This window comes from Perna viridis, chromosome 3 (assembly GCF_037379345.1).
Source record: "Perna viridis isolate PV_CMFRI_1.1 ecotype Kerala chromosome 3, ASM3737934v1, whole genome shotgun sequence".
NCBI lineage: Eukaryota > Metazoa > Mollusca > Bivalvia > Mytilida > Mytilidae > Perna > Perna viridis.
The window spans coordinates 14,018,864-14,046,209 of NC_142447.1; the positions used below are offsets into that span (position 1 = coordinate 14,018,864).

At 33.7% G+C, this 27,346-nt stretch overlaps 1 protein-coding gene, 2 long non-coding RNA genes and 1 pseudogene across 4 annotated transcripts in view; 2 read left to right on the plus strand and 2 right to left on the minus strand.

Annotated features, from left to right (window-relative positions):
* LOC148621100 (uncharacterized) overlaps window positions 1-10,597 on the minus strand; it is a 35,002-nt pseudogene extending 24,405 nt beyond the window's left edge. The window contains exons 1-2 of the transcript XR_015920810.1: window positions 10,028-10,597; window positions 9,087-9,914 (exon numbers count right to left, since the gene is read on the minus strand). The product of XR_015920810.1 is annotated as an uncharacterized LOC148621100 (transcript). The remainder of the gene's footprint in view (window positions 1-9,086; window positions 9,915-10,027) is intronic.
* A 2,044-nt stretch (window positions 10,598-12,641) lies between these two features.
* LOC148621102 (uncharacterized) lies at window positions 12,642-16,085 on the plus strand. The gene is made up of 2 exons (XR_015921091.1): window positions 12,642-12,923; window positions 14,923-16,085. It is a non-coding gene; the product is annotated as an uncharacterized LOC148621102 (long non-coding RNA).
* A 2,446-nt stretch (window positions 16,086-18,531) lies between these two features.
* LOC148621103 (uncharacterized) overlaps window positions 18,532-27,346 on the plus strand; it is a 37,306-nt gene continuing 28,491 nt past the window's right edge. The window contains exon 1 of the long non-coding RNA XR_015921092.1: window positions 18,532-18,591. This is a non-coding gene — a long non-coding RNA (uncharacterized LOC148621103). The remainder of the gene's footprint in view (window positions 18,592-27,346) is intronic.
* LOC148621104 (toll-like receptor 4) lies at window positions 18,996-21,683 on the minus strand. The gene has a single exon (XM_088575145.1). The coding sequence runs from the start codon at window positions 21,636-21,638 to the stop codon at window positions 19,143-19,145; it is 2,496 nt and encodes an 831-aa protein (XP_088431271.1). The 5' UTR covers window positions 21,639-21,683; the 3' UTR covers window positions 18,996-19,142.

The window sequence follows — 27,346 nt, forward strand, 5'->3', positions numbered from 1 at the left end:
TTTACTGTACAAAATAGTATGTTCAGTGTACACCAGGTATAGATTGTACATATAGATTGGATCGTAGTGTTTCGAAAAGTAGAACGGGTGAATCTTACTACGCGTATGTACAATACAGTTAAATGCATATCATGTAAATTGTAGCTATAACCAGAGGTATGACGAAGTTTAGAGCTTTAGTTTCAGACATGTATGTAGGCGATTTTGAAATATTGCTAACAACTATATACAATTAAGGATTTTTACTGTAATGTTGGAATATAGTAGTATACCTTTGTCATCATCTCATCTGTAAAAGCTTCTTGTATATAACAGGAACGCACTTTTTTACACTATATATATACACACGGATGATCAGAACTGTAAAGGAACGAACATCTACTGCAATATTGGACAGGTAAATCCTGTCACCTGTTGAGTCACCTGTTCTGTGTGAGCCATAAAACAATTAATTTTTTTATAATTACCTCAGGGCGATTCTAATCGTCACCTGGCCTGTGTAGTGTCGTACGTAAACTTAACCAAGATTTTGAAAGTGAGTTCTAAAAGGGGTGGGGTCTAGAAAAAAAAGGGGTGTGTCATAGTATAATATTTCCTCATTTTCACCCAAATTTTGCATGAAATTATCCGCATTAATCCAATTATTATCATTTTTAATACTTTTTTGGATATAACAACCTATCGATTTTGATAGGTTATTATAAAAGTCCTTGTATACAATTATATTAACTGAAAGGATCTGCTTACTAGTGAATGAGTTTTTTTGTCTATTAATTTATATTAGGTTTTTATAATTTTACTAGTGAATTAAAACTGTACATGTAACAGGGAGTTATAATTAATTACAGGTCTATGCGTGTAACAGTCACCGATGATTTTACAGTCCATGCTTTCATTTATATTACAAAACCGAATTACTGCAGCCCGTGATAAAGGTTCGCTTGCATGGAAGTTATTTTCTAATATGGCACCATCCTATGGACGAACGGAAATGCCAGCATCTTACGTTAGATCTGGGTATTAAAATGTACACGTACTATGTTTAATCAAGTCAAAGTCCCGAGAAAGTGCAGTTTCATTCGTTAGCGCAAGGATTTATATAGCATTTACCTAAATTTAACTCTTTCGCTAGCCTATGAAATAACTTTTTGTACAATTATTTACTACGTTACTGGAACACATCTTATGCGTTCCTGCATAGATAAAACAACAAGTGTCATACGCAGGGGGGGATCCAGGATTTGAGTTGGGGGAGGGGGGCGTTAATTGAATGATAAACGGAAAAAAGTCACAGAAAAAAGTCACAGGAAAAATATCACAGGAAAAAAGTCACAAAAACTAAAATCACAATAATATTAGTTCTCTGACTTGGTATGATTTACTCGAAACTTTTGCTGTGAACATAGATTTACTTCTGGTATAAAATGTGGGTAAAACACTGATTTATTGTGACATATTTTCTTGCATGTTTTAACGTTTACTTCAGCATAATTTCTATTTTTTTTATTTCCAAAACTTTTTCATGGCATTTCAAGTTCAGGAGCATAATTGTTCAGAATACTCGTTTTTCAGCTGTAATCGTTTTTTTCACCAATTCATGCTAGAATTTCTGAGTACACAACTTGTATATTATGTGACGCAGGTCCTGACATGTAGCTGGTCTTGTTTTGTGTTGTTGTCTCTCTATCTCGTTATAGATATTGTGGTTGTTCACTCAAATAGTTTTTTAGGTTGTTGTCTCTTCAGATGTTCTGTCTTCTGACTCGGTGAGTTTTCTTTGATAAAATGGAACTGCAGTTTTGATTATTTTACAATAATCCAAATTATATACAAACAAACAAACAAACATACAGATACAATACATGTGATATGATTATATGAGTTTGACAATTAATAATAAAAGTTGACAGTTAACATATTTCTTATCAATTAAATAAAGTATCTTGAAAAGGTATACCCATGCAAAAAGGTGAACAAATATGTCGTAGATTTAATAAAATTAGAAATAGAAGTATTAAGATGTTAATTCAGATTTGAATATAATACTTCTTTTCATGTATTGTGACTTTTTATCCGTGACTTTTTTCCCGTGACTTTTTTCCTACATTCAATTGAATTAAATGCCATGCAAAGCAAGGCAAAAAATATTATGGGATGAAACTTGTGAAAAATTTTGTTCTTACCGATTTAGGGGGGGGGGCGGTACGCCCGGTACGCTAGTCCTTGGATCCGCGCTTGGATCCGCGCCTGATACGAAAGGATAATTACAGAGAAAACCTCGGACAGGGTGGCGAAATCACGCATGACACAAGACGCTTTAGTATACGGTTCATTCCCCGCTATGACCTCGTCCCAGCAGCGAGATAAGTGTTGATGCTGCAGTCGTTCAGAATAAAACGAATTCAACACAGCAATGAATGTATACATCAAGTTCCGACTATACTCGACGTCACATACAACACATTTTCGAATTGAAGCTCTACTTTTTAAACCGTCGGGACTTACCGCTAGAGTTGTCTCTCTTTTATTTAATATGAAGATAGTTCACATATATGCATGACGTGTTAGTACCAACGAGTCGCTTATTAGCTTAAATCATGCGTAAATAATCCTTACGGGAAAATCCCATACTAATATCCGCCATGTTGGTTTCTACGGGACGATTTGTTTACAGACGAAGTTCGTAAGTTCCTGTCGAACTCTGGTGACAATCGTCTGCTTGATCAACTTCTCGGTATTGTACATTGTTCGCGTAAAATAAATCCGAGATATCCGAAATAACGCCGAAATGCATTCTGGGTTCTTCGGTTTTTGGACAAACCATATAAACGTAAACAATATCTCCTAGCAACCGATCACTGTAAACATGGCCGACTTTTTACAATGTAAATATTGGCACCGAGAATTAAAATCTGACCGGAATTTAACGATTCAATGTTTAGGGAGAAGCCGTTTGGCTAAACGAATGAGCAAGTCATTTATGACAATTTAAACGACGGTAGGTGTCAATAAAGTCGTAGAAAATATTTTTATTCAAACTTTAACAGTATTTTATTTATGTAACGCCGAGTATACAGTAAGTTGTAATGCTCCAGAAAATCTGATTTGCTCTGACTACTCTGCTCCTTAAACAGTCTCCTCCTTTCCACAGGTTGGGAACTACAGCTGAATTCTCGTGCGGTGTTTACCTATTATAAAATTAAAAACTTTTTTTAATATTTATTTGAAGGGGGAATATTTATTGTATCTGAAGAATCTTTTTTGAATTGGGTTCACTGTAAATGCAATATTTAATAATTAAAGTTACACTTACTGTGGTCAGGGAATTTATATTTCAGGAGACTGGTCACTCCTTACCAAGTTTATAATATGGGGTAGGCATTGCCTAAATCAGCGAGCACCGTGAGCTTAACTAAACATGTACCGTCTGTGCGAGACTCATAAAAATAATAATGAACATTACAAAGAGGGGGGACCGGATGAAAATTTTTGTTTCGCAAGTGAAATATTTTTATTTATATTTAACCAACAAGCAAAATCAATATTTCTATTTGAAAATATGTCTTGTTAATTAGTGGGGGATTTTTTTTCAGCTATGCTTCGATTTTGATAAAATAATCATAGTTATATTTTTTCCGAGGGTCTTGACAACAGCAAAAGTGGAACAGCGTACATCCGTACACATACGTACATCCACATGGTTTTTCCAGAAGTTTTTATAAACATAACATTCACTTTCTGAAATTAATAAATTGATCAGTGATGAAAGTTATGATGAACATACTGAAGAAGGGTGTGTTATCTTGGAATACTATTGATTTATAATGGAAAGTTTTGTTTAGCGAGATAAAAACTGATAAAATAAGTACAAAAAGCTTTTAGTTGCTCCTTACAGACAAATCAGGAATATATATGTATACTTATCGATTAACAGTTGAAATTGTTTGATCCATTGGTCAGTCCTATTTTGAAAAAAGGATGATATTCCAATTGAAAAAAAAATCCACCAAAAATTTTGTAAGAATTACTTTTCATTTCTATTTACTCTCTGTATATTAATCTTTCTGTTTTCACTCTATTTCCTTTTTGTGTTAAATAATAATGTGAAGTGAATATACAAACTAATAAATGACAACAGGATGTTAATTATCAATTTACTATCAATTGCTAATTCACAGGCAGGTTGTGTAGGCTGTATCAGGATTTACAAATAAATTATACAGGTAATATTAATAACCTACATACATTAGGTAAGCAAAATTCATTGTCTGGGCATTACAAGTACACCTTCTCTTTTAACCTCAATCACTGGATTTCATCCAAAAATGAAATATGAACTAAAAATACAAATGGTAAAAATGACAACCATCTTGTCCTCCTGTTCTTAATTTGTGATTATATGTACATGTATATGCCCTATGTACATGTAAAGGAGTGTATTTTACTGTAGAGTTAGCCTTGTCTGTCCAATACAGAGATTTAAAATTGGGGTGGTTTTTTTTATGAAATCTTGATTTTTCACAAATTTTACCTCCCAACTTTTTTTTGCCTGCTCTGCTTTTTATTCTATCAATGCCTTCCTAACCTGAAATTCTAGACCTGCCCCTGATATACAGTATGTATAAGAAAGTACTCTGTACCACCTGACTGTGTGTACCACACAATCTTATCTGATTGTTTCATTGCTGCAATTTTGAAATTGATTTATTCTGTACATTGTGCTAGAACAGTTTGATACAAAAAAATATTATAAAAAATGCTTATTATCAAACTGCTTATAGTAAGAATAGAAGTAAAATTTTACTTTTGAACTCGGACATGAAGTAGGGAATACATAAACCTGTGGTACATGTATAAGGAACACATATTAAGCAACAAATCCAGTGGGATGATTCTGGGTATTGGACCCCCATTGGTGGAATGTTTTTTTTTAAATGTATGCTTATTTAGTGAAAAAATGAACACCCAGCCCTTTTTACAAATTTCTGGATCTGCCCAGCATATAGCTATTTATCTGTCAAAGAAGAATTACAGTATTTGTAATCAATTAAACTTCACTTGAACAATAATTACAAGAATAAGTCATGAGTTTTCAGTCAGTGGAATAGACTTACAATTTGTTTACTTAAAGTACAAAATGGGCACTACCTGACAATCCTGCAAAAAGTTAAGTTCTTAAATAGAACTTGAAAAAAGATATGCTGTGTGCAAAGATTGAAATATGTTGATTGGCATTTGTTTTTTGTTTTGTATTGTTTTGTTTTGTTTTGTTTTGTTTTGTTTTTTTTTTTTGGGGGGGGGGGGTGGGAAGGTTCAATACCAACAGAAATTTTTCAACATAATTATATTTAACTCAATCTTTACACATATGGCTGGCATTTCAATATTTAAAAAAAATGTATTGTTAGTAAATTGAATAACTTGTACAAACTAAATTTGTCTAGCTGTATTTTTATTTTTTCAGAACTTTAAGTGAAGACTTGTTTTTAAAAGAGAGACACTTACACATTTCTTAGAATATTGACCAATTAAAAAGGGCAATTATCATTTGACACATTTACTGTAGCAGTAAGTACTTATATATGCAATACTCAGTGATTATCAAATAATTAAACAATTTTTCTTCATCCACAGGTATGCATTTTTTTTAACATAATCTTGATGAAATTGTCAATAGGCTGAAACAGTTTTGCTTGGAATACAGAGGAAGCTTTCATGACGAGCATTCTAACGGAAAGCACACTTAAACTTGCAAAATAGTAGTGGAGATGTTTGATTTTGTTTTTCGTTTCACAGACTTTCAGAAACTACACCCATAAAGGGAGATAATTAAACTGATTTGTTTTCAATTCGAAAACCTTGTTAGCACAGGTCCTCCAAAACCACTCAAGGTATTTTGATAAAATTTTATGTGAAGAAATGCATCAGTAGAGATTCAATGCAGTACTTTTAGCTTTGTATATTGTAGGGACAACATGATATTACCAGTTGACTATTAATACATTGACCAATCTGATGATGGATTGGGTTTTGGATCCTGTAGTGAGAGCAACATGTGGTATTCCTATATATGCATGGTAAAGCATTACTTGTACATGATTTTGATTTTTTTAGGTAATGAGTTTACTTAAAATTGTTATTAATGTTGTGCATTCTGTTGGTTAATTGAGCAAAAGAAGCATATTACATGAAGTTAGTTTTTAAACTTAGGGCTGTTCCAGTAAAACATACATGGGACGGGGGAAAGCACTTGAAAATTGGGGTAACCTCCCATAGACGCGATATTTTTCCAGTCCTACCCACCCACAGAAGTAAAAAACCATGTTTTATAGGCACCAACAGAAGCAAATTAAAAAAATGTATATTCTTTGACAGTATATCCATGGTTATACTTTTTTTATATATATTTCAGCTGCATGCGACATATTTCATACAGATAATAGCAAGACATTGCATGACTTCATGAATGCTTCATTTCATTTATACATTATAAAACATGTACATGTATATATTCTGTGGTTTTGCCTATTTCCTGCATGTTGCACATATTCATTTATAGACTAGTGCTTTTTTAATACCACTTGTGTGTTCATATATCTGTATATTAAAATCGTTTCATATTAACATTCATTTTTATGCACTCACATCCTTTTTTTCAATGCACAGCTAAGTCTTGATTTTGTCTTGCCCAAGAGCAAAGTTGAAGGAGGCAAGGATTTAGGGATTACCTTTTTGTTTCGCAATTATAAGAGTATTTGCCCATATCAAATTTTCAACAACCACTTTATATCACAGGTCAATGGTATTTGGTATGTGAAGAGAAATAGAAGATAATGCAGAATTTGTATTGATTCACACTGTATAACAATGACTGTGTATGAAGCTGGTGTATTGCCATAAATTATTTGTATCTTATCTAATCAGTTGAAATTTCTGTGTGTAGCCATATAATTGCCTTTATAGTTGTGTGATGTTTCCTAAAATCCATTTGTTTAAGCAGGGATCGATGATTTTAAGTAAACTTCTCGTCTTGTATACCTAGCACTTTCAAGAAACACTTATGAACCACATCAACAAATGACAACTACTGAACATCAGATTCCTGACTTAGGACAGGTGCAAACAATTGCAGCGTTTTTAAATGTTTTAATGGTACCAAATCTCCACCTTTATTTGAAACCTACAAATGCACAAAACTTCGTCGGTGGTATAAACAGACTGAAAAACAATAACCAAAATAATTGGTGGGACAAAAAATGGTAAAATTAAATTTGTGAACAAGACAATTATCTCACAGACCCTGATATTCTCTTTGGCACATATATATGACATAAACAATCTACTAGGAGTTATATAGTTCATATCAAGTGTTAAAGTTTTTATGAAAATCAACTTCAGGAGTTAAATTGTTTAATTGTTGGGGTTTAACGCCCGAGCAGCAATATTTCAGCTATATTCAGGCGATGAACATGAAAGGGATGATAAAATGAACATGAAATGATGATAATGATGAAATGAAGAAAGGAATGGGACACAAGGATAATGGGGGTCGACAAATCTTGGACCGGTGGTATGAATGACGTAGTTGAATTTCCTAAAATATTGCCAACAAAATCTTTTATTCATATATACAAGTGCACAAAAAATAATTCATTAGAACAAATTAATCCTGTGACCAAAAATTAATTTGGTAGGTCACAATTATTTTTTACTTTTAAAAATATTTTTTATAACATTATTTGTTTCCATTTAAGGAATGACTGTTTTATTTTTTCTTCTATGAAGAAATAACATCAAAATTTTAGTGGGTTGTTTGATAGTGTGCACCACCTTTTTGATCTGATTTCAAATAGAAAGATAAAATATTACAATCATTCCTTATAATTTAATTCTAAATACTATTTTTAAGGAGTAATCAAGCGTCCTCTATCCATAAAACACACGCCCAGTTGCTCATATGAAGCCAAGTCTGGTAGTAAACAAAACCTATGACAAATGATAAGGTCTGTCCACATGGCTGAAATGTGATTCCATATTTATTAACAAGTTCCCATAGAACTTTTAGAGTGAAGTCTTGTGACAAAATAACCTTGTTATGTCTGCTTATCAGTAACGGGAGAAACCAATTGAAAATATGGGGGTGGGCATGGATTTTTTTTTAAATAGTTAAGTTTCAAATTTTTAAATTAATAAAATCCAAGCATCCCTCCCTCCCAGAAAATTTAGTGGTTGCTCCCTAAGAAGTCTACAAATTTAAATTTTTGAACATATTTGTGCAATTAGCAGTCTTTAATACTAACCCACCCAGTTTAATATGCATACACTACAGTATAAAACATGTCTGTTTGCATTTGTTTCCAAATATATCAAGCCCAAAAATGATTTTGTGTTGCTTGCAGTCATTCTAAAGAGTGGTATCCTTATTTGTAATTTTTCTACCAACCCTTATAATCTTACAAATAGACTAAGAGGAAGCCAATTTACAAAAAATGACTTATATTACCACTCCAGAATCTAAATAATAAATGTCAACTCTGCCATATCCATTTGAATTTTATTCCCTGTGCAGGGCCGGGTGTTAAAAGAATAGGCCTGCAGCAGCGCTAAGCTTGTCGTAAAAGGCGACTAAATAGTGCGCAGAACCCTAGCCGGGGGCTAGGGCGCTCTACCCACAGAGCAACTGCTCAAGGTGGTGGAATGGGGTACCCCTGGCGTGTTACATGCTGGGGTTGTGAGGCTATAATACGGAAAACCTGACCGCAAACCATAGTGGTGCACCGTGTTGGAAAAGATGCCACGTTCCTCGCACGTTAAAGAACCCTACTGTGGTATTCTCCCGGAGTAGGAACCATAGGGCTCCGCCACAGGAGGCTAAATTGCCGGACCCTACCCATATCTCCCTATTTCCAGTGGCAATCAAAATTTATCGACCCCATTGTCCTTGTGTCCCATCCCTTTTTCATTTCATCATCATTTCATGTTCATTTTATCATCAATTTCATGTTCATTTTATCATCAATTTCATGTTCATCGTCTGAATATAGCTGAAATATTGCTGCTCGGACGTTAAACCCCAACAAACAAACAAACAAACAATAGCCTTCATTGATATCACTTCTTGTTAGTTTAGTATGACTTTCGATGACATGTGGAGAAAATAGCAACCCAGAGTCGTTCATAACAAATCCTACTCCTGATGAACAAAGTGCTTCTTCGAAAGTCGTTTCTTCATCTAAATAATGCAGATGAGAATCAAATAGTAACTGTCTCCCACATTCATCTACTAAAATAAGAAATGAATGATTTGGTTTCAAAGTAATGGCAGCTGCTGCCTTCTTCCCTTGACTCTCCTTGGGCAGGGTTTCTAATCTTGCACCCTCTAATGGACATTCAGAAACGACACCAGTATTATTCCACCAGACTTCCTTATCTATTGTTATTCTTAGATCAAGTGCCTGTGCTGCTTCTTTGGGAAATGACAAACCAAGTTCTTTTGACTTCCAAAGTTGGCATCCTGTTTGCATCTTTCTTGTTAGGATTGTGGCAAAGGATTGATTCTCGATATTGTTATTAGTTAAGGTTGGAAACTTATCATCAAGAAAATCTTTGGCTATTAACAGACAAATAGCCATACAAGAACTTGCACCTACAACATCATCTTCCACCCCACATCTGAGCTGTGATGGCCTCATTACAGTAACAACATTCCCATTTGCATTAAATGATTTAGTTTTTACAGACTTCACATGGTTCGCAACTATGTTTGCATTGCTTGATGATGAATTTGGCGGAAATATTTCGCTATCATCGACAGCATATTGGAGATCCACGTTGCACACCAACTCATTAACATCTTTTAGCAACCCTGTTCCGACTATGGTTTTACCTTCTACTAACAATACAGATTTACCACACTGAACAGTTGTAATTTATTCAAGACATGCATCAAATTTCTCTTTTATTACTTCTGAAATCTCTTGACTGCTCAACAATATGTCAGCATTATTTTCATCAACACCATCTTTACCAATACATCCTTTTGACTCATCTTTGATATATTATCATTTTCATCCACGTCTAAGACCAATACTTCATGTTCTGCCACATTGTCACAAGTTTTCTTGTCATTTGGGGACAATGCTTCCTCCTCAGTCATCTCTACATCAGCTTCATCTTCTGATGCATTTATACTCTCAAATTCAGGTGTTTTATTTTTTAGCTCTCTTGCACTTTTAAATACTACTGCGCTTTTAGACTTTCTTCCACTCTTTTTTGGAGGACCTGATCGCAACCACTTTCTCATTGCAGTGTCCCAATTTTTGGCAATACAATCAATTTCTGTAAGAATAAGATGTCTCTGATTTTTCAATGTTTTTATATACTCCTTTAAGTTTCTTTTGCTACTGCTTTCAATGTGGCCCAGTTTTAATTTTTCAATAAATTCGTCCTCCTTGGCTCTGATTTTTGCATCAAGTTCTACAATCTTTTCTTGTTTTGATTCATACTGCCGGTCATACTTCTCAAAAGGATTAGCGTCCTTGATATCACAGTGAATTTCTGGCTGTTGATTTTGTTCAATCCCTTTCTTCTTCCCCATAGTCGCCAACTAACATTTACCATACCATCAATTAGGTTTTTCTTAGTTTTAAGCTTAACCAGTCCTAAAGATTCTTCATTTTTAAATTCAAAATATTCTTTTTTTCAATGGTGGCAGGTTGCTTAAATAATCTCTTTCATAAACTTTAATCTTCAATGCTCTCAATGGCTGGTACCTACAAAGCAAAAAAATTATGTTACAAAACATTATAGGAAACTATTAAATATTCAAATGTCTCGTTTTCATTTCATTTCGTGTTTGTCTTTGTGTGTCCATGTTGCCTTTGTCCATTGATTTATCGGTTTTCCACATCCTTCCTTTTTTATTGTACCTTTTCGTACCTTTCAGAGAAATCTGTTTGAATATTATTAAAAAACGACAAACTATAAAAAACTGAGCAATGCTCACTAATTTATACCCCTACCCCCATGGACTCGCTGCGTTTAAGTTCCTTCCGCTAGGATGTAGATGACCAGATATACCAATATCTAATCATTTCGTAGAAACCAGAAATCAACGACAGAAATATTTGTCATGCATATTACGACGGACGTACACCCCCATAAAAACCTGTCAATTAAATATCTTATTTGGTCATGTACCATACATGTTAACATTTGAAATCTAACTAATTATGTTCCCCAAAATTAAAATTTGTGAAATTTTAATCACACTAGTAGAACCTGTCTTCAGTTTTCTTGATTGCACTATAGTTGTTGAGCATGTGTTGAATTGTAGCAGATGGTTTGTCACATTTTTTCGGCTCTGTCACTATCTCTCGTTAATTTTTTTTTCAAATTTAGCAATACTTTTTATGGTAAATATCCTCTCCCATTTTTTCTTTTCTTGCTGGCCCAATGTTTTTTGTCTCACATTTCAGAATCAAAATATTTTTTTACCAAAAAAAAACATGCTCCTCTCCCCCTTGCAAGTTAAATGGTCCATCCCTAATGATTGATTGATTGTTGGGGTTTAACGCCCGAGCAGCAATATTGCAGCTATATTCAGGCGATGAACATGAAAGGGATGATAAAATGAACATGAAATGATGATGATGAAATGAAAAAAGGAATGGGGTCGACAAATCTTGATTGCCACAAGATAAAAGAAAGGGATGGGTAGGGTTGGGCATCCCTAATGAAGTTTAATCATGGCAGCTCTCACAGCTTTGTCGAAAAAAAAGCAACTCCAACCTGCAGGTTATCCTTGGACGAAGGGAATGGACAGACAGATCCCAACACTATAAGCCTACTTACTTTAGTTGGCTAAGCATAAAAATAAGTTAGTTTACAGTAGGTACCTTTAATTCATTTAACTTCCCCCTAAATCGAGATCTTTGTCCAATTTTTGGGAATAGCGCTGTTAATTCTTCATTTGTCAGGCTTAATAGTGCTAGACCGTCAATATCTTCCTCTACAAAACATAATTATTATTTCCTTATTAAAAAACCTTTATAATATTGATGTTATTTTGAATACAAAGAATTGATGTGGACACAGACATATGTCTTGCCTATGTGTAATCTTGATAGTACAACAAATGTATACAATAATGCAAAATACTAAAACTTTGATATGATAACATATAAGCTATGGGAAAAAAATCAGTCAATACAGTGTAGGAAACCATTTTTTCCCAACTTGCCATTCCATTGCTAGTGGAATATTGATCTTTCTAGCCAAATAGAAATTCCATTAGCCATTTTTTTTTGGGAGGGGGGGTTTGTCTGTACTATCGTCTGTTTTCTCTTGGATTCGACTATCTTCTGCCTTTCTTTTTCTTTCTTCAACTATCTTTTCATTTGTTTTTAAATTTATCAAAAACTTGTCCATTTTCGAATATTCCCTCCCATTGAAGTTTTTCATGTACTTTACAGTAACAAAACGAGTACTCCATTTCTGAACTCATATTTTAAAAATAAAATTATATTTCAACAGATTCATCATTATGAAACAATAAAATGTTTATCATTAGCTTCTTGTTCATTTTTATTTTGACAATAAACGAGATACGAGATCGGGACCGTTGCATAGGTTTTGGCACATCCCGTTTAACGGAAATTAAAATGGCAGATAGTAAACAATGCTTTACAAGTCAATAAAATTGTGCATACCATGCCAAAATTCACTTGACATATTCAAGCTAAACTTCTTAAAATGTTGGGAACATATTTTTAATGCATGATGTTAAGGAATGTTTAAGTGAATAACCTGTTGGCTGGTTAACTTTCTTTGGAACTCGACAATCAAATGACGGTCACAAAATTGAAGAGTGTAAGCTAATGAGATCACGCCACAGTAAACATCTACTCGTATTTGGCGAATTGGTGAGCGGTGGTTTCCCACACTGTCAATAGACCAGGACTGAAGGGACGGGACCAGATTACCTCCATAGAAATGAGATGTGCTAATGCTAATACAACTGCAAACCAAATATCCTTCACCAACAATTTATGAAAAACTAAAGGGAGTTTAATACTAGATATAAACCAGGCACCAAAGCACACAACTGGAAATCCCCCTTTTTTAATGAATAAAACACCATGTCTAAGAAATTTAAAATCTATTATTTATGAAAAACGAATGGAAGCTCACGTCAATAGATATATACAATTCCCCAAAGTTTCATGCAAATTGGGTAAAGCGTTTTTGAGTTAATGTCCGACATGTTGACGGACGGACAACATTACACCGTAATACATCCTGTAAATGGGCGTATAAAAAACCTTTGAGGTATGGGGTAAAAAGTAGGGTACATGTAGCAGGTCAGGACTTAAAAAATAAAGAAACGTGTTAATCAATGAACAGTGCATTAATCGTTACTACATTTTTACTATTTCCATACATGTGTTTTGATTATTAAACTCCTTCAATTGTCTCACTGAATGTTAAATTGTATCAAAATTTGAATTCATTGCATCATACAATAAACACTGCAGTAGCCCATCATGCTTTGCAACCCATTCAATCTATTGGTCAATTATCCCATGTAAACACAGACCAAATATAGTAAAAACCAAAACCTGTGTATGTACAGTAAAGAAAGAGACATACCATGACTGATCACCAACATAGCTAGAGCTCTTTGCTTTAGTCACTGAATAATCATTTTGTCAAGTGACTATAAATATTATTTTGTCTAAAAATGTACGAAACTAGTCATTTTTTTTCCAAATATATGTTTTTCAATGAGACAAGGAAAAGTGACTATTATAATGGTTTCAAAATCCTGGCTAAACCACTGCAAACACTTTTTTGTTTTGGGCATATAATTCCTATTCTTTTCAATTCAAAAGACTATCAATATTTGGTCAAAAACTATATCTTTTAAATGACATTATTTTTCATTTGTTTCTTTTAAAATCCATTGGAATCATATACAAACATTATGCATGCTTTGATATATGAAAACCGAATTTACTTAGGTAAGGCGTCTAAGAATATTTAATGCATACACATAATTATGTTACAGTAGAGTATTAGTACACACACATATATATATATATATATGTATTAAAAGCCATCACCATAAAAACCTGGTTATATATATATATATATATATATATATATATATAACCAGGTTTTTATGGTGATGGCTTTTAATACATATGTATATTTATGTGCGTACTAATACTCTACTGTAACATAATTATGTGTATGCTTTAAATATTCTTAGATTATTTATATATATATATAAAGGGATTCATTTCGGACCATTTCGAGGAAGCAAAAAAAAACTTTCAACAGAATATCCCTTCGTTTTCTCAACAACCACCCGTAGAAGCGAATTTCCAGGCCCAGTACCAGACCATAGATGCATTTTCCTTCAAACCACAACCATGTATATATTTTTTAAATACCGTCCCCGGGTCCCATGTATGTTTTGTTGGAACAGCCTTTAGCACATTAAGTTTTGTCTTTATACATGAATGAGTTCCATATAAATCAGAGTACATTAATAAGTTATTAATACTTGTAAGAAACCTTTAAGAGTTGAAGACCTACAGATTATAATTTACATGGCTTTGAAAAGTGAGGGGGGGGGGTTGGTTGTTACCTACTGAAACTGACTAATCACTCTCATAGTATAATTAGTCAGCCTGTAACACAAATCATGTTTATACTAGGTTGTTACATTTTTATCTTTCAAGGTAGGTTTTTGATAATTGGCATGTTGTTAAGCATTTTCAAGATGCATAGCCTTCTACATGCTCTAGAGTTAATCACCATTGACCTTGACATCACATTTTTGTGCTTTGTTTGCATTTTGTTTAATTAAAAGTCTACCCAATACTATAACATTTTTAGGTCTTAACTATTTTTTAGGTATCATTATTGGTTGGGATTCTATGGTCAGAATAGCTACTGGTATACAGCAAGAAATTCCTGCAAAATTTTAGGAGGATTTTCACATTATATTTAAGAGCAACGCTATCATGATCAGATCATTACTTTAAAGTGTGCTGCACATAACATGAACTTTTACTATTATTACCATCAAATGAGAAATTGAGAATCTTCTTGTGGTGATACTGGAGTACAGTTGTAAAGAAATCATCATTGCTATCTAAATATGATATATGTACATACATGTACTTGTGACTGCTAATATTATTCCCACTGAAGCTAAAGTGTTGACTTTTAAGGAATAGTTTAAATGTATCTGCCTCAAACTTTGAACATACATTATTGTACCTTACTATGATTTGATGTGCTGTAATGTGTATCAAGCATTCATTTATGTTAAAGTTATTTTATTTGTGTTTACATTCATGACAATATTAGATGGTTTTATTATGTCAATGTTAGCCAGATTGGAATAGTTTATATGAACTGTGGTTCTTGCCCTTTATATAAGGTTCAAAATGATAAGTTAGACTTTGATTCAGACATTTAATTCATGTCAAATTGCATGGGCATCTATTTCATATCCTTAGAAATTATGAAAGAGGGTTCTAGAGGGTTTGCAGGCTTTTATTTGCTCATTTTTGCCAAAATTTTGCACAAAATCAACCCAATTTTACACAAAAGGGGGTGTATTAAATAAAGTTGATTTTGCATTTTAACACTTTTTGTGTCTGCAGTAATGAACAGAATGTATTGAACTGCATAATATGCTTTTTCAATCTAATGATTTGTTTGTAAGAATGGACAAAAAATGCCAAAAATACAGATACTTTTGTGTTGAATGTGGATATAGTTATGAAATGTTATGAAAGACTAACCTTTTTGTGGTTTGTCAACAATATCAGTACTTTTGCAATGCAAAAAAAAATGAACTATATTTTGTTATAAAGCATGTTCAAGAAATAACACTTATCAAGATAATTTAGCTTCAATTCTGTTTTTAAGTTGAATAATTTAATACATAAAAGCATGCATATTCCTTATAAAATTTAATAAAGTAATAAATATACTTATTAAATGTGACAACGCATTGGTTATTACTTGCTTATAAATAATAGAGAAGTAAAATTATTTAAATTTTATAGCTTCATTCAATCTACACATACACTTGTACTTTCTGGTATCTTATCATAATACCTCTTTATATACATGTATCCATTTTTATATGTTTATAACTGTATTGAATTACAAACAAAAATCCTATGGGACAAAAATAATCCCATGGGACCTAAAAAAAATCCCATGGGACAAAAATAATCCCATGAGAGAAAAAAATCCCATTTAGAATTGTAACTACAAATTTATTTAGTAAATATTGTAAAACAAAATGCATTTTATTAAATCCCATGCGAATCTGCATCCAATGGTTACTCACATGAAATGGTAGGTCGTAGAAAAAGCGGTTCAAGATTTGCAATTTAGTGTTTTGCAAATTTAAATTGTCTCGTGTTATTACTATTAACCTCGTTAAAGGATGGTCAGCGACATAAATAATGTTGAAGTGTGATTGCGAATATCCTGTAAGGTTACCAACCACACATATATGAAGTCATTTCACTTTGTTATCTAAATGTAAGAGGTGCTATTTATATTTGATTTGTGGCGTGTGTTTATGACCTAAATAGGCTACCACGACTGGAATATGTGCGTGTATAACTATGCATCTGCGAGCGACATTTTGTTTTCTCACAGCACCGGGTAGTGGCAAAGTAAAAAAAAAATACAAGTCATGGTCAAAGGTTTACAAATGTATATGGTCAGAGGTATATAAAGGTCACTTACAATAATAGATCGAACACAATGGTGACTGAAACCTTCGGTATTTAGTAAACACGCACCTGCATTATATTATCTCCTAGAAAAATGCGTATAGAGACTTGTATGGTGAAAATCAAGGGGAGCATTAAGATAAAACAATTTAATTTGAAAAAATGTATGGTAACGGTCATAGTCTATGAAACATTTTTTCATGTGAGCAAATTGTGAAACTTTTTTAATTCCTCTCGCCGAATCGGCAAGTGTCATTCCATTTCAACTCGCCATCATTAGATTTCACCAGTCAAGGCAAGCATGCCCTGAACGAGTACCAGGTTGGCAGAAATGTTTTAAGATATTAAATAGAAATATCTGTTCTGTCCAGGGTTACTAAAGTGCTGGTTTAAATTGGAAATTATCACTTGCCACCATGACGAGTATTGGTCAAATGACGTTGCCATTTTACATGTTAAAAAAACATTCTTACTTGCCTTTAATAATCTTGTGGAGGTTTTATACAATTAGGAGTCACCTCTAATCTTGTGTTGAACATGTTTCGAATAGAAATGTCTTTGTTTCCAGCTTAGATAAGTTCGACCGAACTGATGCGCCACATACTAAGTTTCATATCCAAATTGAATGCTTCTTATCGTATGAAATTTCACTTTTGACTGCCCACATGTACATTATTCTTTCTGAGTCGCCAACTTACGACTGCTGAAATGCTTACAATAGCTACTATAATTTCGTCTAGAAACTCTTCAGCCTTGCAACAATATCGCAATGTTATATTGCAGACTGTAGATATGTTTGAATGCACTGTGCGTCTTAAGGTAATTTCCAGCCAAGGTGTACCTATCTACACGTAAAATGGAAACGTCTTACTGAAATTGTGATACATGTATAATTATGACTCACAATTACATGTACAAATATAACCGTTGGACATGTTAGTTTACAATATTTTTCCGTTCGTCCGTGCGGGAAGAGGAAAGTGGATTTTTCAGATATTAGTTAAAAATATTAGATATTAAATCCTACAGATTTTAACTTACTGCTCTTTAGCAACAGGTTTTTAATTTTTGAATTTTTATACATATCTTGGAGAGTGCTTGACGAAAGGATTTTTGTGATAGAATGAGAGATATGTGAACATAGCAAGTGCAATACTCTAGAGGGGTACATGGCTTTTTGAATTCAATCAATCTCTCTAATAGACCTATAAACGCTTCCTGATTTGCTATATTTCACTCTGCTTGTTTTTTTAAAGATCAGTTATTAATAATATGAAAGTTTTCACTACATATGTTTGACTTTTGAGTATAAATACATAAGCACTATTCCTATCAAGAAGCCGCTAAACTCTTTCGGGTGTACCGTAAACTACATGTACTTAAAATTTTATAAAGGTGAAGTTAAGTACGAAATATGACCGAGAAGTAAAACATCTAAAATGGCATAATTATTGATTTATTATTTCTACATTACTTTTCATTTATTTTTAGTTTTCTGTAGCTGTTGATTTCTCTTGTTATTTCGATTTTTGTATTCAGCATTACAACGTTTCTTTCTATTAGTGTTTTCAATTTTCGTATTTTGGGTCACTTGCAGTTTCAGGTTGGTCAGGAGATTAAATATCTACTTGTTTTTTTTTAATTTGAAACATTATGCCAAAAATGAGCAAACTTTTAAATTAATTACAGTCTAAACCTCCTTCTTTCGTAAATATCTGGATCAGACCCCCCTTTTCTGTTATTGATGTGTCTTGATCTAGCGGATATGACTTCGAGTGATGTTAACATCGAGTCTGCTTTCAGTAACTAAGAACACTCGGTAAGTGGATTTCTCTTTTTATATGGTGTTCCATGGAGAAGATTGAATTTATTATTTAGTGAATTTTATTTTTTATGTTTGCTTGTCAGTGTGTTTTTGTTTGTTTCAGTTCACTTTTAATCTTACGTGGGTGGTCAATGCTTATACAACTAATTTTAGTAGCTCCTGTCCGTGCATAGTCTGTAGACGTTGGTCTGATACGTGTCTTTGTGTCGTTATAATACCGTCCTTTCCACTTTGATTTTGTTACTTTCCGTTGTTGGCCTTTTCAGAGCTTTCCTGTATACTAGTAGGTGTATTCACACTAAGTCTTGTTGAAGACGTTTTGGTGATCTTTGATATAGTATTTTTGGAGTAAGGTTGATGAAATTACACGTTAGTGTATGTTGCATTTTACCTGACCATTATGTTTTTTCGTTGACATACTTTAATTTCACATTCTGTTACAAAATATTTACATGTCTTCCTCACACACAATTGTGTCACTTGCGTGTCCACATTGAAGCTACGTTACTACACAAGTTTGATGTGAATTTTTGTGAATTTATCTATTATACCTCAACAGCTTCATACAACCGCTTCCAAAACAGTGTATCATAATTGTCAACTTGATTCGTTGTTACAGTGTCGTCTGCTTCCAGACACGTGATTTTTGACCATATTTGCAGGAGAGATTCTGGCATTTCTTTTGTGGAAATATCTTCCATCAAAACTAAAATAAGAATATTGTTATTCTCCCTAAACATCCTCATTCTAGCCATATCTAGTTCATACTCGCACCAATTACTCTCAAAAAAGCTTTTATTTACTACCAATATGACTTTTCTACTATCAGATATTGCATCAAAAATGTTATCTGCAATATATTGGCCGAGGGCAAAGTCTCGATCATGAATACACAATTTAAGTTGTTTTTCATTCTCTAAATAAGTAATCAATGGGCCACACACCCAGCTGTAGTTGTCATGATGATATGCAACAAAGGCATGATATTTGTAGTCTTGCGATTCTACAAGTTTTGAGTACAGCCTATACCTCCGGCGTACCATCAGGTACCAGTAATGAATGGTGATTCTATATTTATATCCGAGACTACTAATTATTATGAATAAAGTCATAATGAAAGCAAGACATGCAGAAGCAATCAGCCAGTCTTGGTCTTCACATTTCATTATGATACTATTTATATTTTGAAAAGCGTAGAAAGTTGTCTTGTGACTTCCATCCATGTCAAGACATGAGTAGTTTCTTCCGTTGTCTAGATAGATACTTGTCTCGTATAACCACTTCAGGAAGCGCACTGAATTGCAGTTACACTCGAACAAATTTTGGTCCAGATAAAGATGCAGTCTTTTACCGGAGCGCTTGTAAAGCTCATCCAGCTCGTTCGTTGTTTTCTCCTTAAGATAATAAATTCTGTTATTGCGAAGATCAAGACTAGTCAGATTTTCAAACCTTGAAATCTGTATCGGGATATCATCGAGAAAATTTCTAGAAAGAATAAGGCTTGAAAGAGAATTATATTGTGATTCAAAGAAGCTGACATGTAATGAATTCAATCCATTACCACTTATATCGATGTTGTTAAGATAGTACAAACCTTTAAGAAACTCGCCATTAACGTCATATCTTAGTCCTATTCCGAGACTAGCATCTGAAGAAGACAACGTTCGTAGATTTGTAAATTCCGTTAAAAGGTTAGGGTTAAGTTTCTCGCAGATAAAACCGGACATTCCGAAAAACTGTAAATTTTCCATACCAGTGAAACTACCATCGCACGCGCTGAAGTTCGTATAGCTCATATCAAAGTGCGTCATAGAATGCCCATTTATTACATGAATATTTGTTAACGGTGAACTTCTCAATCCAATCCACCGTGCCTGAATACGTTTTAATTGTGGAGGCAAAGGAAAAGAAATGATCGACGTCGTTAAATTGTGATCACCAATATTAGGAAATGTGTTGTAATTCTGCTCATCTATAGGCCTCATTGCGTGAAGTGGGTTTTGTTCAGAAATATCAATTGCTCTCAGGTTTGACAATAGACGTAATTCGAGTGCAGTTCCAATTTGTCCATAAATGCAATTTTTCGATAAGTCGAGTGTTTGCAGGCAGTTTTTGTATCTCATCACAGATATAGATCCAGTTTTTAAAATGGCTATCTGGTTGTGGCTAATACTTAACTTCTTTACACACACATCTCCTATGAATTTGAAGTTTTCTGGTCCTAGAACGTCCGTCCCAGTGCGCGTTTGATGGTTCCCGGATAATATTATCTCCGTTAATTTTTTCCCTTTAAGCGGAGATAGTACTGTGGCTAAATCGGATATTCTAATAAAATTGTTGTCTACAATTGACAAGGAATCCAGCTTATTGAACGGTGCAAGGGATTTTTGGTCAACACTTTTTATCCTGCATTTTATCCGTAATGTAGTAACGGGAGATTGTGCCAAATTTAAGAAAGTGTCGTTATTCAATTGGGTTATAGTACATGGATCTAGAACAAATGTCTCTAGTTGTTTTAAATTTCGAAATCTAACTCCAAAAACAGCACTGTCGTATCCACTAATACGCAAAGTCTGTAAATATGTCAGATAATTAAAAGTGTGCTCCGGGTATGAGCGTGATTCCTGGAAGTTCGAGGTCAGATCTAAATATGTTAAGTTTGATATTGGTTTGAATACATCAGGAGGAAGTGTCGATATTTCAAGAAAGTTAGAACTCAGGTCCAAACTGGTCAAGGAAATCAATCCAACAAAAGCTTCACTTTCGATGAAGGCGATGTTAGAAGAAGTAAGAATCAAGCTCCTCAAATGTATCAGCCAGATGAATGAGTGCTTCTGAAGGAAGGCGATGTTGCTTTTGGAAAGATTTAAGATGGTCGTGTTTCGTGAAATACTTTTTGGCACTCTGTTTAAATTATGTCCTGAACAGTCGCATATAAGGTCATTTCCTGATTTCGAATAAGTACATCTCCCCTGTACCGTTGCCATAAATTGGATTAGAAATAAAACGCAGGCTATATTCAACGCAGTGTGATAAATCATTGTATAACTTATGATAATATCCTATAAACATCTGTACGCCCTATCTTTATAAACATGAACAGTATGTGTGTATAATGATTATTTATTTCATACAATCCGACCGAATGAAGCAAAGACTGGGGTACTGTTAAAAGACCAGTTTGTTTTCGTAATTGAGACAAAACTGCGTCCTACGGAAACATTTAAAACTGTAACTTTTGAAATGTATTTAAATCGAAATTTCAAGATTTAAAAAGACATTTTTACTTTTAAAAAAGTTTGGGTGTCCGTTATACCTTTCTGTAGAACCCTTTTTACTTTCAACAGCATATATAACTTATCATAAAAGAAGTAGAATTATTTAAAGGTTGTCAATAGTTTTATCTTGCACGAGAAGGTAGTTAAGATCTACTTAGCGTCTGTTAAAAGTCTACGGTCAATTCGAGGGCACTATCAGAGGAAGGAAAGACACTTGACATGTATTTACATTTCTACAGTAAAAGGAGTGTGATTTGTCTTGTCAATGAACCAGACAGGACATGTTGTCCCTTTGTACCAGTTTCTACACTTTCAGTTCACGTAAGGATAAGGGAGCACCCACTTGATTTTAAGGGGGGGGGTAAGATGTAAACATTCTATCTTGCCTTTTTATCTTTATTTATTTTTCGTCACTTTTTACCTGTTTTATTAAAAGTAAAAACTGACCAATAAAACATTATTTTTTATCTCATAAATGACCATTTCTAATGGTACATCCACTCAAATTCTAATGCGGTTTATAAAAAAATCGGTGGTAATGACATATAAAAAATGAATTTTCTTCAATAGTGTGTGAAGTAAGTGGTAACTTTGATGTTTTTTGTGTATGTTATCTACTGTTCTTCCAAATATCTATCTGTGTCTGTTAGATACTTCTCCTTTTGTAATTACCGAGTACATTTATACATGCCCAGGGTATCAAATTTGACTGAAAATCAGCATTTAATATGGGAACTGAGATGTCTTTTTCATTAAAATAATGATAAACATACAACATTTTGACTCTGTTTTACCTTTGTGTAAACAAGACCTTCAACTTTGTGTAATTGGTTGTTTTAGTAAGCAGATTTTAAATTATCAAGAGGCTCACTTGTGTTAAGGCTAAAAAAGTGGGGAGGGTCCTGACTTGACTTTTTGTGAATATGGGCCAAAAAATTGAGATTTTGAAACAATTTGGTATTTATAGAATAGTTAAAGCATTTGTCTTATCAATACAGACCACTTTTAATGTTTAAACAGGTAACTAAATTATTTTTATCAAAACTTTGTTTTTAGCCAAATTTTAGATATATGACTTAATACTGTTAAAGGGTACCTATATGAAAATTAGAACAAAAATTCATAGGAAAGCAGGAGAACAGAGATATTTTGTCTTTAAGTTTGGAAATTGAACACAGTTATAGAAAAACAACAACATTTAAAGATATCTTAAAGTTTTAATTAGTAATAGGTATCAGTCTTGTATTACATATTCTTGAGCAGGAGTATGTCAAAACATGGAGGCTAAAAAATATAGTGCGCCTTCATTTTGCCTTTTCCTGCTTTTGTTTTTTGGCACATGACTATCATTTTTCATCAAAAGTACGGGTAAATATCAAGCTATGACACAAAATATTTATTCTTGAGGAAAAACAGTATTTTCATGAAAAATAATCCTTCAGAAAAGGGGTCTATTTTATGAACTCAAAATAAAAGTGAAAGTCTATTTTTAGTTTGACCTGTCCTGCTGTACTGAAGTTCGTGCCTTTTTCTTCTAAAATGGGTCAAAAATTATTTTTGACATTTCCTTAATTGAAAAACATGGTCAAAAGTTAGATTGAAACTCCTTTTCTATTTTTTAAAAAATCATGAAAATTTAAGGTATACTATAGAAGCCTGTTGGGCAAAGAATACAAGACTCAAACCTTTTCTGTATTTAATATGGGCTTATTCCTTACAGAGTTACTCCACTTTGATCACATCCATTAAATAATATTAAATGAATACTGTGACATTTGACATTTTGGTCGACAATTTTTTTCTTGTAGCAGCCTTTTCATACTTTGATTTTTTTAAGTTAAAACCGTTCAAATAGACTGCACCCTCTAGTCAAAACACTTATCTAAAACATATACATTTTTGCGTTCCTCGTCATACATATAATTATGTTCATGTTACATCTTCCAAAAACCATCTACCTTTTGAACTTCCTGGACAAATTAAACTTCACACCGTCATTTTTCTGTTTGTTGCCGCTGAGATAGAGCATAGAGCGTGTCATTTCATATAATTTCCTTATTGTAACTGTGTTGTTTTTTTTTCACTACCTGATCGGATAAAAAAAGTTTGCCAAAAGTGCCCCCTGTTTGTATTCGCCTGTGTAGTGCGTAGTGGAAAAAATCATATCAATCTATCACGATTGAAAACAGTGGCACCAGTGGTTTCAGAGAATATTATTTTTCAAATGGACAATAAGAAGCTACGTGAAAGATAACCTCTGTCAATCATGATATTTTAATAAACGGTTTCAAACGGATCTAATGTATAGAGGCTCTCCCATATACAATTCCTGTCTAGTTTAGCTAAAATTCATCATGGATTATTTATGAAGTTGATCAAAATTTGAAAACTTTAATGACGACGGACGCAAAGCGATAATATTAGCCCACTTGGACGTTTGGTTTTAGTGACCTAAAATGAGGTAGATACGTGTAGGTACCACCTTTCTCCTTTATTTTAATGCATTTCTGTCTTGTTTCACAGTGTTATAGTGGTCTATACCATTTAAAAAAAATGTCGTTGGTTTTAGCCTATGTCAGATCGTTTAGAAGATTATGTACATGTGAATTAAACGTGGATTTCAGAAATAGTTTACAATAATTTGGCATGGTATTACTTTATAAATCATTCTGACCCCTAGTTTATTTTAGTTTAATACCCATGTGCCTAAAGACTTGTAGTACTGTGAAATGACTATTGTTGTGGGGTATGCCAAAGCAGGAAATTTGGTACCCAACGAATAGGAAATTTCCATTGATGTGTATACAGTAAGTGAAAACGTAAAAACCACGAATTCAAGAATCCACGAACTTGTGTTTCTACTTAAATCCACGAAATTTGGAATTCACAAATAAAAGTATTTTTCACAGTATTAAATAATAGTACTCTAAGATACTACTCTTACATTTAGCTGTGTATGTACAGGCATGTACAATGTACATGTACCTTGAGTGGCTTCAGTAATTTGTTGATTGTTTTGATATTTTTTTCCATCACTTTTTTTGTTTTTGTCTGTGTATTTGTCTGGTATTCAGTTACGAGCAATACAAACCAATTACAAAGTGAAAAACAACCATGTATAAATGCGACCAAAGACGCCAACCTCCGAACAACGTCTGAAGTCTAAGATTTAAGCTCACTGCAGACCGTCCTCTCAGAAAATGCAAGATTCAGGTTCCATTGATTCTCTTTTTATTCTTCCTAATTTTATTTATCAAGACAAACATCTCCGTTCTTGCATGGCTTTGTATGGTCATAATAAGATTATGTAATTCTTTCGCATTTCTTGCCGATGACTTGGTTTAACTTGTATTAATTTAAATATTTCAACGAGAAAATGAAATATTTTTAAACAAAATGCTTAAACTAATTTATTCGTTCAGATGTTTTATTAAAATCGTAAGCATTCGAGTATAAAATTAGAAAGTCAGAACTTTCAGAAAATATAAAATAATAACAATAATAATCTACAGAGGAAACGATCCCTTTTGTGGTTGGATAATCTGTATTGCTTGTGTTGGTTGTATTTAACACCTCTGTATTTGACAAATGTTTTATGTGTCCTATCTGCATTTTTGTTTTCGCGTTTTTGCAAGCTCCCTTTCTGAATTCCTCAGAAAAAAAAACTATCGTAGGGAAAAAAGGGAATACTGGATACACAGACTAGGTACTGCTATACCTTACGGATACAATGGCAACATCAAAAGTATAGGACACCTTTCAAGCCAATATAGCAAAAACATAAATGTGATGAATTTATTTGACAAAAATCAAAGACAGATAAGGAGCCATGACCATCGATTCTAAACATCACCTAATATGCATGTCTGTATAGATGACCATCTTCCTTTCATGCAAAACCTGTTAGACATCATCACATTCTAACTACAATCTATTCTATACCTCTCACTCTACTATGCTCCTTTTATAAAAAAAGTCTTGGCACTCCAGTTTCTGAACCTACCTCGACACTCATGTTAATGAACCTAACTCATCATAATACAGACTTGTGGCCATAATTTTGGATATTGGTTTCCACAGACTCTTTAAATCAGTTTGTGTTAAAGGTCAAGATGAAGAAAAACGATAATTTTTTCCACTGCCGTTTGTTAACAAAAGTATAGATGCAATTAATTTGGCTAACATCACGAAATGATTGATTGATTGATTGATTGATTGATTGATTGATTATTGGGGTTTAACGCCCGAGCAGCAATATTTCAGCTACATGTATATTCAGGCGATGATCATGAAACCTATGATAAAATGAACATGAAATGATGATGAAACGAAAAAAGGGATGGGACACAAGGATAATAGGGTCGACAAACCTTGATTGCCACTAGAAAGAACGGGGTAGGGTCGGGCAATCTAGCCTCCTGTGGTGGAGCGCATAGGTTCCTACTCCTATCGAATACCACAGCAGGGTTCTTTAACGAGCGAGGAACGTGGAATCTTTCCCAACGCGATGCACCACTATGGTTTGCGGTCAGGTTTTCTATGTTAAAGCCCGACAACCTCAGCGTGTAATACGCCAGGGGTACCCTATTTCACCACCTGGGGCACACAACCCAGTTGCTCTGTGGGCAGAGCGCCCTAGCCCCCGGCTAGGGTTCTGAGCACTATTTAGTCACCTCTTACGACAAGTTTAGCGCTGCTGCAGGCCTATTCTTTTGACTACCAGGCAAGCACGGGGCCCCATCACAAACACGTCACGAACAAAATTACCCCGTATTTCAAAGACAAATTAATACCGATTATTTCATATTCCTATACTTCATCTATTGCATCCAAAATTTTCAGTTATAAAAGGATATTGCAGTACCTTTAGATCGAGGAATTCAAGGCTATCTTGTAAAAACTCTAAACTTAAATATGGTGTTTCCGGTCAGTCATTACGGGAGACTTAAACATCATCGAAAAGGGATCACTCCATAAGGTCCGTTCTTAAGGTCTTAAGCGCGAAAACCACGCTCCATAAATTGGAACTGTCACTTACAAGTTCTAATGGATGCCGTGGAATACGCATGAAAATGGATTAAACGAGAACAAAAAGAGATTTTATTCTCTGTCAGAGAAGATCAAGCATATGAGGTCTTTAATTTTGAAAAGTATGAAAGTTTCAACTAGGTCAACGAGTGTCTATGCTACATCAGTTTTTAAAGACCCCGATGTAGCAAAAATATTGTCTACTGTACATATCTTGTCGTACTAGCAACATTGTTTTTGTCTGCAAAACGTAATAAATCCAAATGAATGTTTATTATCAGAGGTAGACGTAGACAATAATAGCAGTAATACACAGTTACCACACTCTACAAGGAGAGATTGTGAAAAACCATAAATCTGTTCTATGCCCTTTTGGTCTCTCTACCAAAGACGATGATTGTGATCTACCGTCCATATTCTTCATTCTTAAACGCCACGGGAAT

What these genes read in the sequence shown, in the direction of transcription:
- LOC148621104 (XM_088575145.1), bottom strand. Translation starts at nt 21,638, where the DNA reads ATGATTTATCACACTGCGTTGAATATAGCCTGCGTTTTATTTCTAATC.